The 18,241-nt window shown below is 39.8% G+C and overlaps 2 protein-coding genes across 2 annotated transcripts; one reads left to right on the forward strand and one right to left on the reverse strand.

The window, feature by feature from the left end:
* Positions 1-1,418: 1,418 nt before the first annotated feature.
* LOC146392268 (uncharacterized) lies at positions 1,419-4,686 on the forward strand. The gene is made up of 4 exons (XM_084944501.1): positions 1,419-1,605; positions 1,849-1,934; positions 2,271-2,342; positions 2,495-4,686. Exons 1-4 carry the CDS (start codon positions 1,534-1,536, stop codon positions 3,516-3,518), a joined length of 1,254 nt encoding a protein of 417 aa, XP_084800627.1. The 5' UTR covers positions 1,419-1,533; the 3' UTR covers positions 3,519-4,686.
* Positions 4,687-5,635: 949 nt separating this feature from the next.
* reep2 (receptor accessory protein 2) lies at positions 5,636-17,565 on the reverse strand. The gene is made up of 8 exons (XM_084944515.1): positions 17,301-17,565; positions 15,305-15,377; positions 12,016-12,092; positions 11,634-11,754; positions 11,230-11,343; positions 9,889-10,069; positions 8,596-8,762; positions 5,636-7,571 (listed from the first exon to the last, which is right to left on the reverse strand). Exons 1-8 carry the CDS (start codon positions 17,330-17,332, stop codon positions 7,500-7,502), a joined length of 837 nt encoding a protein of 278 aa, XP_084800641.1. The 5' UTR covers positions 17,333-17,565; the 3' UTR covers positions 5,636-7,499.
* Positions 17,566-18,241: the final 676 nt, after the last annotated feature.

Here is an 18,241-nt window from a genome sequence, read left to right on the forward strand (position 1 = left end):
GCGAGAACAGAACTGACAAAACCGAAACTTGGAAAACTAAGAACAAAACAAACCTGAAACCTTGAGACACAAACAGAGCTGCAGGGAGACATAGACAGACGCAGGGGAACCACACAGACAAACTAGCAACGCACAACAGAAAACACAGGGCTTAAGTACACACAGGGCAATCAGGGAATGGGAGGCAGGAGGGAGACACAGCTGACGAGACTGAGGGAAGTAAAGCAGAATACAATAACCTGAGACACTGGTCAAAAGACCCAGGACCATGATACTTTCACAGATTAACACATAAAAACTATTTGGCAGGTAAACAGTATCACATGATACTCAACTTCAGGAGTGACTGCATTTCTGCACTTCAGCCTGGCACACCCACCTATTGTTAGATCCCTGGTGAATGCGTCAAGCCTGCAAAGATATTACAAACATGACTTTGTATGCTTTCATGTGTGTGACTCTCAGGGTGTACAATAATAGAAATCAAAAGTAAAACTGGAATGAAAAATAAAGCAATACAATAATAACAGGCAGTTTTAGTTTAAAATAAATGTTCAGATTATTTGGTAATCTATTACAAGAAAATATTTAATTACCTTTTTTACAGTATGTAGTGCTAAATCAGTTGCTTCAAGGCATTTTATACTCTAAAGTAAAGACCGGACAATAATGGAGAGAATGACACTTGGCAACAGCAGGAATGAAAAACTCCCTTTTAACAAGAAGAAACCTCCAGCAGAACCAAGCTCACAGAGAAGAAGCCACCTGCTGCAAATGTGGCTTAGGGTGTATAGACACACAGTGAGTGTAAAAGGACCATAAAGAAGAAAATTATCATGGGAAGCCTCCTGCAGCCTAAGCATTTTGCAGCATAGCTAAGGGAGGATTCATGGTCACCTTATCCAGCTGATCTAACTACATGCTTTATTAAAAACAAAAATGTAAAGTCTGATTTTAAAAGTAGAGCTGTTGTCTGTCTCTTTGAGGTGACAGACAGATATTGAGGTGTGCACTTTCTCTTGCTTTCCAAAAGCACCAGAATCCATGGCAGTTTGTATGCTGGTCTAAGCGGATTTGCCACCTTTACTTATACTGGCCTTCCCACACTGGTTAACAAATGTACTTAGCACGCGCACAAATAAAAGATGCCCTCAGCAACACAGAGCAAACCTGGACAAGAAGTGTTGTGCAGTGACAATAACTATTTTAAGAAACAATACTTTTCTGTGCTGTGTTAATTACTTAATTTTCACTATAAATACTTCCTAGCAAAGATCAACAAGAAACTGGTGCTTGCTTGGTTGCCCCAACCCTTCAGCCTTGACAAACAGCATTCCAGCAGCAGATTCTCCAAATTGATTGGCCAAGGGAAGGGACGATAGAGTATATAAAGCCTGGGCTAAAGAATATCTACTTGACAAATTTAAATGAAATATATTCATATTAATTTTGGTTTAGATAAAAAACTATACAGTAGTAAAAGTTCTTCACAAAGTCGACGCGCGGGGGAGGGATCTATCAGCAAAATTTATAATGAGTAAAAAACACAAGCTCACTTCAGAAAGTAAACCTTGTATCCAAGAAGCTGGTGGAGGAATACCTCTGGTAAGTGCAGCAATAAATCTTCTTGCTTTTCAAAATTCATGTTATTCCACATAATGTTGACATCAGATATTGTTTATGACTTTAACCTACGTAAATGTACATCTCTGTTGTTGTCTCTCCTTCATATGTTATTGCTTACTAAGCCAAATTTAGCAAATCTGCTTGGTTAATAATAATTCTGTGATCAAACTGGTAGATTACATAGTACAATTTGTTTTATGTCAACTTTTTTTTTCCACAAAGGAGGTCCAAACAAACAAGATTTTGGAAACAAAAAATATTGAAAATATACATTCAACTAACATCTTAAATGAATTTGAACAACAAAGGTAAGCATATGAAAACAAAATGTTGTAGCTAAAACTGCTCATGTGATAAACTGGGAGAACTACACGTAAAAAGAGAAGGAATCAATTTTGTAGTGAAACTTAAATTATTTTATTATATTCTTGATTGTGTGATATTCGTTTATTATGTTTGAATTTATCAGTTTTTATCATTCATGTTGTTTTATCTTGCTCCTTTAACAGTAATACTTTAACTACTTTTTCAATGTATAGTTTTGCAATGTATTCTTACTTCAATATGTTACCAATGCGTCCTTGAAAAAGTGACAATTAAATTAATCTCTAAATATCTGTATTTCACATTTTATTCCCGTCAAGGCATGAGATGATAGATCCCTCCCCCTTAAAAAAAGATGTTTATTCACTTTGTAACAAGTATACAACTACTGGGTAAGTATTACAATCTGCCCACATTGTGAATGATTCATCTGACACAGAGTAAGTTAGCACTTCAGTATATTAGCAGTTTGCAGTTACACTGCTCTTTGTGCTGTGTGCAGCATATGGGGATGTTTTGTACAATGATTTTTCCCCTTATTCAGGGAAGATGACCAGGAGGAGGATACATCGTCTGACCCAAATCATACTAGAAAGAAGAAAATGGAAAAGTACTCAGCTATAATAGAGAAAGAACTAGTAATAGGAGTAGAAAATATGTATTTAGAAAGACCATGGGAATTATACATAGAAACTTCAAAAGAAAAATGCAGGCAATCTGCATTTGCCATTATCTGCATGGAAGATAATACAGTAGAGATTATTGAGGAGGTTCACCCATATATTCCAACAAAAAAATTTCGAAGAACAAATCACAATACAAACCCAATACATAGTGAACAATCTGTACTTAAAAAGATAAATAAACGGATAATGAATACATCTCCAGCACAATATAATAAAAAAGTTAAATGGATCTTTTTAAATTCATATTATAGCCCATGTTTTGAAAGGTATGATCAAATGAAGGGTTGTATGTTTTTGATTTTAATTGAAGCTTGTGAATGGTATGTAAAATATGATGCTATCACAGTTTTGACATACACAATACCTTGGGGACTTTGTGGACCACGTTACTTTAATGAGCTTTCATCTAAAGACATCATGAATCCTAAGAGTCCTTTCAAGTCTTGTGTTGAGGAATATGAGAACATTCCCTACAAACTGGATTATAAGAATTTAAATACAATTTTAGAAAACCATGGAATATTGAAGCAATTGCCATGTGGTGATGACAATGAAAGAATTAACGTTTGTAAAGCTCTAGTGAAGCTGGCAGAAGGATCAACTCAGCTGCGTAAAGATTTCTTGGAGCTTGGAGATCAGAAAATTGATTCTTTCACATTACGATCAGAGAACATTAAACCTATTCTGAAGAAGTTGTGGAGAGAAAATGTTAACAATAGTTTTGTGTCATTGGTTAAAGAATATATTACAACAAAATTTAACCAAAAAGTAGATCATCTTTTTACACAGGACCTAGAGTCACAACCTGGAATCAGCAGCTTCATCCAGCTTCGCCAGCTTCCTCCAGTAAAATTAAAAGATGAATACAGAAAAATATTTTAAATTCAGATTTGTATTTGTATGATTAAATAAAACAGAATTGTGATAACCAACTCTGGTATTTTTTTCCTCATCAACAAATTGTACACTATCTTCCTGCTTACACAATTAAAGCAACGATACAAAGATGGATGAGAACAAAACACTGTTAGATTTTAAGATACAAAGAAAAGAATCCACTAATAAATTAAACCAAGAGACAGCGTGAACCTCCAGAGTCAGCTACCAAAGTTTGCTGTCTTTGAGGGTGAAATATGTGTTATTTGATTGTTTGTTTTGTTTTAATCTAGTTTTTAAATTCTAGTTTTTGGGCGAAGTTTTCATACTGTCTTTCTTAACTGAGGCTGCTCAGAAAGATTTAACAGGTACACAGAGCTCTGTAAAGAAAGTTTGCTTTCAACCATAATGGACACAATGCAGAGAAACACAAAAAATTGTATTTTAATTACCATTACAAGACTTTGTTAGGTACCATTGTGCTGTCACATGAAATTATTCTTTTGATATGGAGCTTTGAGAGTTGGCACTAACAAGATACAAATAAACATCCCTGTATACAAGACAATATGTAAAAATGACACAAGATAAAAACACAGAGTGACATCCTCTTAACACAAGATATATTTTCAGCATGAGATGTCTTTTTATTCAGTGTAAACAGAGATGGGAAGTAACAGCATGCAAATACTTCGCTACTGTACTTAAGTAATATTTTCAGGTATCTCTACTCTATCTCTACTTTACTTGAGTAGTTTTTTTAAACTACTTTTTAGAGGTGAGGCAAGTATTTCACTGGATTCTTAATCTGGGTTACCCCCACTCTTCCTCTTGTGCCTAACAGCTCTTTGCACAGTACGGTTTAAGACAAAATGAAAAGTAAACTCCAAAATTACAGTACTGTACTTCAAACATTCTCATCTTTGAGCGATATTACAGGGAAACTGTTAGAGGTGACGCAAATATTTCATGGGTTCTTACTCTGGATTACCCTCACCCTTCCTCTTCCTGCTTATAGCCCAACTGTATGGTTTCACAGAAAGTTATACATAGAGAGAGAGATGCTGTATTTATCCTGCCACATAATGAAGAGTTACTGTACACTTTTACAAAGAGAACAATAATGATTTCCTGAACTATTCTTTATGGCTGAAATGTTGAATGAGTTACTGGGAGAAGGAACTCTGCTGCTTCACAAGGGTGGAATGGAGCAGGTGTGATTGTCCACAATGGAGTCCCGCAGTCAGCTGAGACTGAAGAAGCCACTTAGATGATTGACAAAACGTTTCTCCCACTGAAAATGCTACGTCCGGATGAACAGAATCAACATTTAGGAATTTAGTTCATTAATATTGGTTAATATTGACATTTGAAGCTGGAATATAACAGCCCATTGTGTAGCTGGTTCATGAACTTTTACTTTTATTTGTTGTTACTAAGACTCACATCTCCCTTACTTGTAGGAAGTTGTTCTTTATTCAAATTTTTGTACTCCAACAACTCTTTGTCATCTTATATGTAGATTTATACAACCATAAGAGACATTATAGTCTCTTCACAAAAACAACAAACACCCAACCAGTAGAAGTAGATGGCTGCTCCTCCCTAAATCTCATTCTGATGGAGATCTCTCCCTGTTAAAAGGGAGTTCTTCCTTCCTGTCATCTCTTGCTCACAGGAGATTTTCTGATTGCTGATGTTCTCCTTAACATTGCTGGGTCTGCCTTACAATATACAGTGTCTTAAGACCGCTGTTGTGAATAGAAGTTATATAAATAAACTCAGTTTGTTGATGAAACGGATAATAAAGTGTATATCATCTCTCTGTTTACAGAATCATCATGTGGGTTAGATGATGACTAACTATATCAAGAGACAGGGTGAGGCTCCAGAGTGAGCTAGCAGACTTTGAAATGAATGAATAATGATGAGATATTAGGGGAATATCATTTCTGAAAGCACAGTTAAAATACAGTTTACATATTTTTTACAACCCTACCCCATCAAAATCAGTTTGTCTTTCTTCAGTGAGGTCTGAGAGGCTTTGCCATTACTAGAAACAATTGTGCTACTCCCACTTAGTGGCTGTTGTGCTTTGAGCTGCACAAAAATCAACAGAAACAGACAAATGTAATGTTCTTTATTAGTATTTTATTAACCATTACATGACCTTGTTAGGTACCACTGTGCCGGCACATGAAATTATCCTCTTTGATGTGGAGCTTTGATAACTGACACAAACAAGATACAAATGAACGTCCCTGTATATAATACTGATTTTAAACTCAAAATAATCAGCAATAAATATCTCAAAATGACACAAGATAAAAATGAAGAACGTTCTCTTCATAACACAAAATGTCTTTTCAGTATGTGATGTGTTTTTATTCAGTGTAAACATTAAATTAAGGAGAAGAAAAAAAAAGTTTTGTTTCCAACTTTTGGCCCTAAAATACCAAAAATAAAATGTAAATTTACAAGCCGATTCCCTACACTGAGATGGAGTTAAATGTCTCAAGGAGAAAAGTAAACATGTTAATTTAAAATTCAATAATCACTTCTACTACCAGAAGTCTTTACTGAAAGTCTGAGGTTCCTCTGGTCTCAGTCAGAACGTGTGATTTGTCAAGACTAAGAATGAAAAATACACAGAAATGATTAAAAACTGATTTAAGCCCAGAGAATGAATAAGGCAAGCAAGCTCATACTGTATATACAGTCAAGGTTACTATTTACATGTTGGTGTTTACATGTGGTTCAGCAACTTCAGCTAACAGTGGAGGTGGGCTTTGGCTCCCCCTACTGGTTCAAGAGTCACACTGCTGACAGCAGTAATGAGCACTGACCTCCTCTCATGCTCTCGTGTACTCAGTATACCTAACGCAGTGGCTGACAACCAGAAGTCCAGTAACTTTAGAAACACCCACAGCCTGCTCTCACTCTCCCTCCATATCTGAGACTAAAATGATCACTCGCAGTAGTTTTATTTGTGTCACTATTCAAATATTTCTATAGTCCATCCAAGCTTCCAGTGTGCAGTAATGCTATTTATCAGGTCAAGTGTCACCACACAGCTGGATAAAAGGAGTAAAAGAAAATACAGAGGTACTGAGTCACTGTGTAATGTTGAAAGGAAATGATATACAAACATCACCTTTGTAGTGAAAGTGGATAAGTTAGCTCAAAAACACCAGCATGAAAGTCATCACTCATTGGCAGCATTGCCTTCACAGATCCAGCTGAGCACAGCTGATCATATTAATTACTAATATCACAGATCATAGTTACATATGACCTCAGAGTAGCATCCAGATCGAGGATCACAAAACCAGCACTGAACAAATAATTCATCATCAGCACTGTGTGTGACGTGAAAGAGTGAGACCTGAACGTGGCAAAGCCAGACTCACTCAGAGGAAACAGGCTGAGGACAAGCTAACATTGAAACTTTGGACGCAAAAAAAAAAAAAAAAAAAAAAAAAATGAATTAGTTCAACATTAAACAAAGACAGGATTCACTGCTGTAAAAGAGTGAAGACAGGCTGGTCCTGAGTGACAGGTGTGCTGAGCTTAACAGCAGTAAGGATGGACACACTCATCCACTCATTAATTAATGTAGGCCTCAAAGGAGATTTTGCCTTTTTCTCCTTAGTTTAAAATGATGGCAAAATACTGAGAGCCCAGAGTTCCAGTTTTCAGTGCTTCAAAAGACAAACTTTGGAAGATTTCTACCACAATGGTCAGGTCAAGATTAGCTGAAGACTGTGGCCTGTGTGAAATTAAAAAGAAAAAAAAAAAAAGTCTCAGTTAAATCTCAGCTAAATTCTCTTCATAAACAAGGGCCTGTAACTTTAAAAGAACTGTATTTAAAATGAATGTATGTAAGTAAAGTGTATATGTGCGCTTATGTGGACACCAAACGGGAGGAAGGGACTGCAGGCTGTGGGTGGAGCGAGTGGAGGCCAGTGCATGTGTGGGCTGCAGGACTCATGGTGGCGTCTCTGCGTTATTAGTTGTCGTCTTCTTCTTCACCGGCTTTTTCACTGTCTTGGTTTGAGTCTGGCCGCAGAAGAAGAAAATAAAGAGAGAGATTACTAAAGCTGATCAATCAAAGACTGGTAAAATGAGTGGTTTCACTAACAAGAGTACGAGTTATTAGTTGCATTGTAACTGCTGCTCAAAGCATGTTTAATCTGTGTAAACAGTGAAAACAAAGTGTCCATAAAGAGCAGCGTGCCATTTCTGAGTGAACTGTTGATGCTGCAAAACACCACAGGAACATTTGATGTATATACAGTTGGTGCAGGTAGTATCACTTGCCTGTGTAATTACAGGTATGATTATATGAACTCACAGGCCACTTAATTGCTTGTGAAAGCATACATGTAATCTGTGGGTCAGAACTAAATGTAGGTCAAGAGGTGATGTGTGCAACATGAAATCATTTATCACCGTTTTATTGGAAATGAACTGTGTTATTAGTAATGAAATACATATATTACAATTACCAAATTAAAGTAGGTTAATTGTTGAGGAAGAAAAAAAATATTAGGAAATACTGACAATGCTACACTTATTGGTCAGATTATTAGGTACACCTTGCTAGTACAGGGCTGGGGCCTCGTCTGTCTTCAGAATTCTTCAACGCACAGATTCAACAAGGTGCTGGAAGATTTCTGTCCACACCCATTCCCCCACATCCCAAAGACGCTCTATAGGACTAAGATCGGGTGACTGTAGGGCCCCTGGATATTTTCTCTTTTTCAGACCAGTCTCTGTAAACCTTAGAGATGAATGTGTGGGAGAACCTCAGCAGTCCGAAATACTCTGACCAACCCATCTGGCACCAACAAACAAACAAATCACTTTCAAAGTCACTTAAACAACATTTTCCCTCATTCTGATGCTCAGTTTGAACTTCAGCAGGTCATCTTGACCATGTCTACATGGCTAAATGCAGTTGCTGGGTAATGAGCATTTGAAGGTGCACTTAAAGTGGCTAGTGACTGTTGTAATATTGTATATATACAATTTAAGAAAATTGCCCTGTGATTGACAAATCTACAAAGCGTGTGTGCCCTACCTCTGTCTTAGCAGCAGCAGGCTTCTTGGTTGCCTTGACACTGGTACTGCGTTTGTGCCCTTTATCTCCCACATCCTCATCAGAGTGTTCGGTCCTTGTGTCTGACAGGTCAGAGCTGTGTTGGGACGATGTGTCATCAATAAGGGACGCGGCTGCCACAGAGCGAGCTGCAGGACAGGACAGAGATTGATGGACAGTCAGTGAGAGTAGCTGAGTGTTCAGAGTGACATCACCACATGATCTGAGAGACACCAAACATCACACCTCTGCATTTTACTGCTGCCACAGTACTGCTTAATTTGCAGCTTTATTTGGTGTAGCCTTGAACCAGTGCATCATCACAGAGAGCCTTTGGCGCCACCTAGTGGACACTTCAATTTATCTATTTTTTTTAATAATATACAGCCACCAGTTTTAAAATAAAGAGAAAAAAAAAAAAGGAGTCACTTCCATCTTTTTAAGTGTTTGTTTTTTTGTTTTGTTGTTTTCATTTGCCCGTTTTCCAGAGACTCAAATTAGCTTGTGAAATCATTTTTATCCTTTGCTTTTGGGAGACATAAAATCAGAAGAACTGGTCCATTAGATTACAAAGTTTTCTTTGCAAATGTTAAATTAGGAAGGAAACTAAACTGTTTGTGTGACATCTAGAATAGAAAAAGTGTTTTATTGAGTAAAATTAGAAAAATCCCAAACAGCAACTTTAGATCATATAGAATTAAAAAAAAAAAAAAAAAGAAAAGTAATCCAAAATAAATAATTTTGAACTTGCTAGTTCATAAAAGTTACGGTCTACTCATTTACTAACGCCACTGCAGATTTCAGTTTTACTGTGACTTCAATGTTTTGTTTCAGCTGTTTTCAATCTGGTTTTAGAAGTCATGTGTAAATGAGCAAAAAGAAAAAAAAAATGCATTGTACATATTAAAATGCACCACTCGCCCCGTGACTTCATTGTTTCAGTGTCTCTCTGTATTCAGCTCACAGCTTGTACCCACACAGTTAGCCAGCCGGCAGTGCAGCGAGACACAAAGAGACCTCCTTCCAAGCCTCCCCTCCCACTGGAATCACATGTTTTCACCCCGGCTCGATCCTCTTTGCACTGCCTCCCTCAGCCACCCTTCTTTCCCCTTCCCACCCTGCAGTGCTTTAAATCACATGACTCCACTTGGCCGAAGTAGTCCCAGTCCTGCAAACACAGCTTGTGTGTATTCATGCACTTGTGTACGACTCCGTGTTTCTCTACGTGAAGCTGCTGCTGATGTCGTGTTCGAGATGCGTGTTGTGCAGCCTTACTCTGCCGTGCAGCGGTGCTCTTGGCCCGGGGTAGCGTGCTCGCGCCCGAGCTCATCTCATCCATGGGGTCCCGTCTCATGCGGGCATCGGGAGTGTGCAGAGCCAGCTCGTCATCAGCGTTGATGAGAGTGAGGTCCTGCATGCTGAAACTCCGCAGCTTGTCTGACAACACGCCCTGCCCCTGGGCGTCACAGCAGGAACAAAAACAGGCATATTAGATATGCAAAACCACCATTACTCAGAGCTCAGAGGAAAACAGTTTTCAAAAGTTCATTTTTTAAAAATCTGCCAATGATTATGTGGTGAAGCTGATTAATATTTGGAAGACCCCACTTTGCATTCTGGGAAAGTGAGATGACCAATTTTGGCTACAATTATTTAACTTACTAAACAGAATAATCAACAGGGTAATCAATATGAAAATAAATTCCAAGTGGAGCTCTAATAAAAAGCAGCTGCACGGACAATATTTGCCTTTACAAACAAATGTGTTTGGATACTTGAGGACATTGATAAATGCGATCTGTGATCCTGTGACAAATGACAAATGTTAAAGAGTGCATGTTTAACTAATATGGAATTTTGTATTAAGGAACAAACAACAAGCTTTACTATAAATATAGAACAAGTGTCTGCAGCAGCTATAAGCCTTTAGTACAGAATGATTTAGTAGTGCCAACTTCCTGTTTTGCAGCTTACAAGAACAACTGTTCAGTATCTAATAGCACGCTTCACTATTACAGTTGCACAGCTAATCTGACGAAAGTCAGAAAAAGTTATTTAGTCCAGTCACCTGGTCACATAAAATGCACATCCACCATGAAAGGTCATCCTAGTTATTTATTGGTTGAAAACCAACAAAAAAGCCTTAAACCTTAGAAACTGTGATTCTTACAAATGTGTTGTGTATAGTCAACAAATAAAAAGATTTCAAATATCATGTCACAACCTCTGACCTCTCCTTCAAGATCTATACATTGATCTGAAGGTCAAAGTGCTAATAATGATATGTAGAGCTATTTAAAACTAAAAACTCATTTAGAAAATAAATTCGGAGCCCACTTAATTATGAGACTAATCGTTAGAGGAAGCTCAACTACTGACAGTCATCTCAGTCCTCTCTTCTAGCTGTACAAGTGAGTTAATAACAACATTATTTACCATTTGGCCGGGGTTTGTATTTCACATGCAAACAGAAAAGCAGAGGCATCTATGTGGGGACTTTGTAATAACGTTAACAAGTAAATAAACACATAAAATATTAACTGAACAGGTGTTAGCCATGATCTACTTTGAAGATACTTGAAGACAGAGCAAACGTTAACATTTAAACACAGTCACCTTGGTGGCTGCAGTGACGGCAGCATTAGCAGCCAGGTTGAGACCCCGTTTTCCAAACTTCATCATGGTCTCATAACTTCTGTCTTTGGCCTGTGCGATGTACTCATCTATCTCCTGCAGCACAAAGGACAGTACACAGGGAGGAGTTAGAGACGACACTTTGAGTCATCAGGACAAAGAGTCATATCATTTCAGTGTGGACTTCACATCAGATTTTGATGGTAAATGGTAAATGGCCTGTATTTGTATAGCGCTTTTACTAGTCCCGCCTAGGGACCCCAAAGCGCTTTACACACCCAGTCATCCACCCATTCACACACACATTCACACACTGGTGGAGGCAAGCTACAGTTGTAGCCACAGCTGCCCTGTCTCTCATGACTTGATGGGCTTTTTCTTTTTACCTTCTCTTTATTTGACAGGGTGGGGTGGACAAACTTGCGGTAGAGGACACTGGAGCCCTTGGTGTACGGAGACAGCAGCCAGATCACAAACGCAATCTTTAGCTCAAAGTAAAATGGAAACCTGGATAATTAAACACAGAGTTAATCAATCGGCAGAGACGCAAAGGAAACAACACACTGAGCAAAAGGTATGCATGAGTGGTGTATAGATTAGGATGCTAAAGTAGGAAAAGAAAGCAAAAAAGATCCTTCAAGAGATTATTGTATTAAAAATCAGCAGCAGAACATTAAAGCATCTATTGATTTTTTATTTTACAAGTGGTTCATTTATTATAAGCGCGTGAAGAAAGAGGGTTACAATCACAAGCAGCTCCCGACTCACCATGATAGGAGCAGGTCTGTGACTGTTTCTGCTGTGCTGAACAATGCAAACACTATCCAGTACATCATCCACTTCACCTGGGCGCACACACACACACACACACAAAAAGGTGAAGGGAGAGAACATGATTAAAAATAGCACACGAAAACCCACAGCATCCAGTTCGCATGTGCTGAGACACGTGGCACTAAACAGAGGTTACGCACACAGACATCCCTACACAGAAATGGGACACATGCTTCAGTCCATTCGCATCACATCACTATGCATGGGCACATCTGAGACAAAGAGAGATGCGAGTCATCTTCTAAACTGGTCATTTACAGGCAAATTAACTTTGATGATTTATCTGATATTAGCTATAGTTATCAAATACACTGATACATTCAACATAAGAACAGCTCTGAGTGGTAATGGTGCATTTAAAGGCATTAACAGGCCGCGGGCACGCAGCTGCGAGAATGCACCAAACGGCGAATCATTCAGCTCGTTAGAAATGAGCCAAACAAGAGAAGAACGGGGATGAGAGCAGCTCTAAAAATGGCGTCTCCCTTCTCTCCCCCTCTCACACTTCCCCGCCCCATATTCGCTCCTTCTGTGGCCGTCTGCCTGAGCAGCGACTGAGAGGGTGGGTTGCCATAGTAACCAGCCAGGAGGAGACTGTTCTCCAGTGCAAATCTAGGCTGAGGGCCAGAGTGCTGCCATCTCCCCACCTCTCTCTCTCATGCAGTGATGAAGTAATCAGGAAGAGCCCCAATCAGCTGTGTTTAAAAATATCCACAGTGATCAAAAACCCAGGCACTTTCCGAACGATGAAACATTACAGCATTAAAGGGTTGGGCAGTTTCATACAATCTTCATCCTTTGGATTTTAGTCCAAACATCCAATAGACTGACTGAGCCCTTTACAGGGAACCTTTATTTCACTTTAAACCAAAGCAAATCATTCACGTGGAATCTCATCATTATATGTTTCTTTTAAAAAAAGTCAGTTAAACTTCAGGGATATCAATCTGTCCATTTAGGAAGCTTAAACCATTGTGAGTCAGGTGCAGGTGCTTTCAACGGGCCCACAGGAGAGGCAACAACAAGACCACCTGGATACAGACAACAGTCTAGCATCCTCTCCTGACTGATCAGTGTCCAGCTTTGCTTTTTGCTACACTCGTTGTCACCAATTATAGCATGAAAAGGTACATTCATGTTCAAAGCTCCTCCAGGAGAGCACATCATGTTTATGAGTTAAACTTGTGCCCCTGAATTATTTTGAGCAATGCAATACAGTCTGTTATTCAGTGCTGGATCCAGCACAGACATCCATTTAAAAATATGGCAATTTTTAGAGGTCTGAATCATTTGCAATTGTGAAATAAATAAATAAATAAATAAATAATGAATAATGTTTAATTATTAAAACAAAATACATTCTGGGGTCTAAAATGATGAAGAAAAAATGAAAAAAAAATTAGAATGTTTGAAGATTTGAAATTTTGAATCATTTTGAAAAGTAAAAACAGTTTCATGCTCCAGTGTTTCTTCCTGGTTTATTGTTGTAATCTTAGTCTCCCCACCACCCCCACTTCATTCTGAATGTTTTCAGGGCTTTCTGCATTCTTTTGCAAACCCATTCTCTGTCTCGACTGAGTTCCCCTGCGCCTTATTTTCCCTCTTCCTAGTGTGAATTTAGGACAAATTCCAACAACCCCAATAACACCTCTACTCACATACACTGTTCACTCCTCTTGTGTGTTTGCATGGAGAGTCCACTATGTCGAGTGCTGTGAAAGTGGGCTGTAAAGCTCTCCAGCACTAACTCTGCACTGACGCAGATTTTCCAACCACACTCTGAAGCTGCAGCACCTGTTTTGTTTTGATTTGTATTTTCCAGCAAGTGATGAACACGATCATAATGCATCCATCTGATAGGGGTATGAAATTGCCGAAGATTGTGTTCCTGTTTCCATCGGAGAGAGGTGAGGTCAGAGCAAAGCTTGCTAATGTATTTCTATCCAACCCTTGAAGAGACCCATCAGCATCCATGAGAGAGACTGCATGGAGATTTGAGTATTTTCCTAATCTGGATTTCCTCCCTGCATCTTTGTTAGGCTGTGATCTAGTCTTCCTCTTGTTTCTCCAGTTAACTCCTGTGCATTTGCACCCCCCCCCCTTTCTTTTCTGTCACTGTTGCCCTAGCTCATAGATTACAAAAGATAAGATTTGTAGATGTAGATCAAACAGACACTGAAACATGTTTGTGGGATTATGTTTGTGGGGTGGTTTTGCCTCCACTGCATCAACTTTACCCAAGTGCACTCTGTGCTTAACATGCTAAACCCTTCAGTTGGTGCTCTTTTTTTTAGAAAGACTCCTACAGCAGCTGACTAAATCACCCAACCACATCTCTTTGCAAGAACTACGACTAGACCAAAAAGAAGACTGAAGAGTGTCGACTGTCACGGACTTTCATCCACAGTCACCTGATCTCAACTTGAAAGCACTTGGAAAATAAGGAAGCCAAACATTGCAGATAGCCAAAGAAGCCCTTTGGGACATCATCTAATTATTCTAACACGAATTATAGGATTTGCTTTAACCTTTAAAGACAACCTTTTATTGTCTTTAACAACCAGCTACTTGTCTAGTGCTCAGTCCAATTCATCCCGATGGGCTCTCACAATACAGTGCACAACATGACCCTGCAATTATCAGGAGCTGCAAGTAAATTCATATAATGTTTGCAAGGGTAGCGTTAAAATACCCTGAACTAAGTCCCACATTTTAAGGTCCTGTCACAATAAATGCTTCAGGTTTATAAATCAGAACTTCATAAAGATCTACGCAGAACGGAAAAAGAATCAGGAAGAATCCAAAGTGCAGGATTTGTTCCGTCTTTTAGTGTTTTTATGGTGCATAAACGCCCTTCTTTTATGAAGGCTGGTGTGTCCTAGTTAAACTGCAATCCCATGCCTCTGGCCTTGTCTGGAACACCCCGATCATTAAGCATGAGTCCTATTTTTGTTAGTCTTCAAATGATAACGGCCAAAGAAACGGAACGGGCATTGCAGGAAACATGACAACAGAAATTACTCCAAGTAATTAATAAGCTTGCTGTGATGAAACAGAGCATTTCTCTGGCCTAAATTTGATCAGTGAGCTTCATGTTGATTCTCAACACATTAGAGGAGAAATAGCTGGCAGGTGCTCAGGGCAAAACACCCTAAAAGTCAAACAGAGCAGACAGAGCTCAAAAATGGTTTGCTGAAGTTTAGTAACCAGGGGTTATACTCACATATTCCTTCACATTCTTCGTTTTGACGGCCTTATACGAGGAGTACGCCGGGTAGAGCGTCCCAAAGGCAAGGCTGCAAAAAAGCAGACAAGACTGGGTCAGAGGAAGGGGCTTCAGCTAGAGAACATGGCCTCTGGGTGATGACTCTGACACCTCACAAACCCACTCCCACACAGCAGCCACATCTGCTCTGAGCTTCTGTGAAACACAAAAGGGCGACATGTACTTGAGCAAAGTGAGTGTCTATGTGGTTTTAATCCGCATGTTGATGCCACGAAAAAAAGTGCTGGGCAGTGACTTGTCAAAACAAAGTGGCCTGATAATGAGTAGAAACAATGTAATGGAGTCAGGAAGACTGCAGTGAGCTAAAATGGAAAAACACACAGTTTCCACCAGGGGTGGGTCACCATGTGTTAGAACACGTGCACACTGGGACATTGTGCAAACACAGCCTTGTTTTTGATGTGCATTTGATCGCATCCTCTGCCACTGTGCTGATTTGTGCTGATTTGACAGGATACTGAACACTGAGTGAGGCAACAGCAGGGAGAGCACAGATCAGAAGGGCCGTGCAAGTGTGCCTACAGTGCAAACCAATAGCTGGATTTAAACCCTTAATGTAAATAAAGGTTGAATGCCAATTACAGAGGTAGCCTAGCATCTATTTTTTTCCCTTCCTTAAGTAGGTCTTCTGTCCCACTGTTCGACTACGCTGCTCAGTGATGTGTGCTGCTCCGTACAGTGAGCCGACATGACTCGTAGCAGGCCTCCAAGCCAGCGGGCTCCCAGAGCAGACGCCCTGTGCCTCTTTGTGTCCTCATTGAAAGCCCACTACTGACCTTACGGTCACTCCGTCCTCTTGTTCAGTCTAGGAAATATTTTAGTGTTCACTTCTTTAGGTTAGACTAATAAACTAGCTGTAAAAACAGACAGCAGAAAAGAAACAGACTGGCCACCCTTTAAAAACTGGGCCAGCTGCACATTTAAAGCACAAAGACAAGAAATGACTAATCTTGTGTGCTGGATAATCAGCGGGCGTTATGATGCATATTCAAGTCACATTGTTTGCCTTCAGTAGACACATGACTACCTGAGGTGTAGTGAAGTGGAAGATGCAGGCAGCTGGAAGCCAATAACAGTAACAGTTTGCTTATGTAATCAAGGAAAAGCAGAACATTTATAGGGATGAAGCATCATTTCTACACCTGGGCCTTCCAAAGGCATCATGATGTTCGACTTTAAGGTTAGCAGTTGATGAGCACACAGTATCTGGACATTTCACTAGAGATGGGACAGCACCAGTGCAGCACTGTGAAGTGTCTGCATAATGGATCAAGATAATGACAGCTGGCTTTAGTTGAGTCATCCACACAGTGTGGATGTGGCGTGTTCAGGTGGAGGCCTAGAAGTGATCTGCTGATACCGCTTGTCCGTCTTATTATGCCCCACTGCTGGTGGCATATGAATGGATGGACACACATCCCTGGCTGGGCTGTTGGGCTTCTTTAGCCTTGCACCACATTTTACCAACTCGTGTTGGTACGGAGCCTAGTTACATTCACAGAGGGCTATTTAAAAGTAAAAAGCAGTGGCTGGCAGCTCGGAGTCTGTTTACTTGTGTGCAGCGAGGCTGGCATGTTAAACAGGCTGCACTTTCCCTGCCAACACATTATCTGTCAGGTGGTTACAGTTACTGACTAGCCAGCCCGCGTTAGCTACGAGCGGCTAGCAAGCGCTGGATGCAGATTGTGCTGCATCATTGTGCTGATTAAAGAAACGGCGGTGGTTATTGAACACAGGAGCTTTAAACGCCCCTGTCTGAATGCCAGGATATCTAATGTATTTATTTTTCCCCTACATGTGAACTGTATGTATAAAAAGGACAAGAAACGGACAGCCTAGCTAGTCGGCGTTCAGCATCACACAGCTGATGAAAGGAGCCGTTATGGTGTTTAAGAATTAAAAAAAAAATAGATTCAGCCCTGCCCATACTCACACAACTATCCTCGAGATAATCCAGGATACCATCTTGCTGGACCGCCAGCCTTCGAGGCTTTTCCCCCAGCTTCTAGGAAATCTAGTCGGCTAGTAAGCGGGCTAGGTGGCCCCCATTCCCCTCCAGGACGAGCTGTGATGAGAGCCAGGAGGCTGCTGTGCCGTCAGGTAGGCTAACAGCAGCTGGAGACGTGCTCTGCAGTGTGTAGCTCCAGACTGCTCTGCTCTCTATCACCACCAACACCACCGCTGATGAACAAGACTGGCTCTTAAAGGGCCAGAGTCACTCTGATAAATCTGTAGTTTTAGCTTCAAAATGTGGCCCATGGTGCTCCTCCTAGTTAACCAACAGTGGCGCACAATACAACCTTAGTCATCTACATTAGGTTATTAAACTACTAAAGAATTGATTTCATCCTTTTCTTTCATAATTTTGCTGTGCAATCACAATCTGCTCACTGACAAGGACCAAAGCCAAGCACAGTCATACCAGGTTTATCCTAGTGAAAACCCACGCAGTGCTGGTCTCCTTTTTATGATCATTATTTTTTTATTATGTCCATGAGACCGATCTGTGGATAAATGATTTAGGCTCATAAGAGAGGGATTCAACATTTCTCTGAAGACTTAAAGATGTAAACACACTAAACACAATCTCACAAGATACTGAGTTTAAACATTTGATAACAGTTACTCGGTTAAGCAGAAAACTGAGTGAAGTGGTTAACTTATCAAAAAGTAGCCTGTGGAGTCCCATTGATTACTTTATATTTTGTCTCTAAGGAACCAGACTTCCTGTGGGTCTTTCAAAGTTTTTCTTTTGAAAGTGGCTGCTTCTTTAGCGATTTTCAATCCAGTCCTTGTACCCGACCATTGTCAGAGGAATGTTTGTGTTGTTTTCAATTAAGCCACTTAACACTAACATATGAAACATTTACAAGG

This window comes from Perissodus microlepis, chromosome 2 (genome assembly GCF_051167445.1).
Source record: "Perissodus microlepis isolate ML-2025 ecotype Zambia chromosome 2, ASM5116744v1, whole genome shotgun sequence".
Classification (NCBI taxonomy): domain Eukaryota; kingdom Metazoa; phylum Chordata; class Actinopteri; order Cichliformes; family Cichlidae; genus Perissodus; species Perissodus microlepis.

Excerpts from the sequence above, each read along its gene's own strand:
- reep2 (XM_084944515.1), bottom strand. The coding sequence starts at position 17,332 with ATGGTATCCTGGATTATCTCGAGGATAGTTGT. Across the intron at positions 11,755-12,015 it reads ACAGACCTGCTCCTATCATG|GTTTCCATTTTACTTTGAGC; the intron begins GTGAGTCGGGAG and ends TTAATTATCCAG. Across the intron at positions 7,572-8,595 it reads CTGCTGCTGCTAAGACAGAG|ACTCAAACCAAGACAGTGAA; the intron begins GTAGGGCACACA and ends TTCTGCGGCCAG.
- LOC146392268 (XM_084944501.1), top strand. The coding sequence starts at position 1,534 with ATGAGTAAAAAACACAAGCTCACTTCAGAAAGTAAACCTTGTATCCAA. Across the intron at positions 1,606-1,848 it reads CTGGTGGAGGAATACCTCTG|GAGGTCCAAACAAACAAGAT; the intron begins GTAAGTGCAGCA and ends TTTTCCACAAAG. Across the intron at positions 2,343-2,494 it reads AACAAGTATACAACTACTGG|GGAAGATGACCAGGAGGAGG; the intron begins GTAAGTATTACA and ends CCCCTTATTCAG.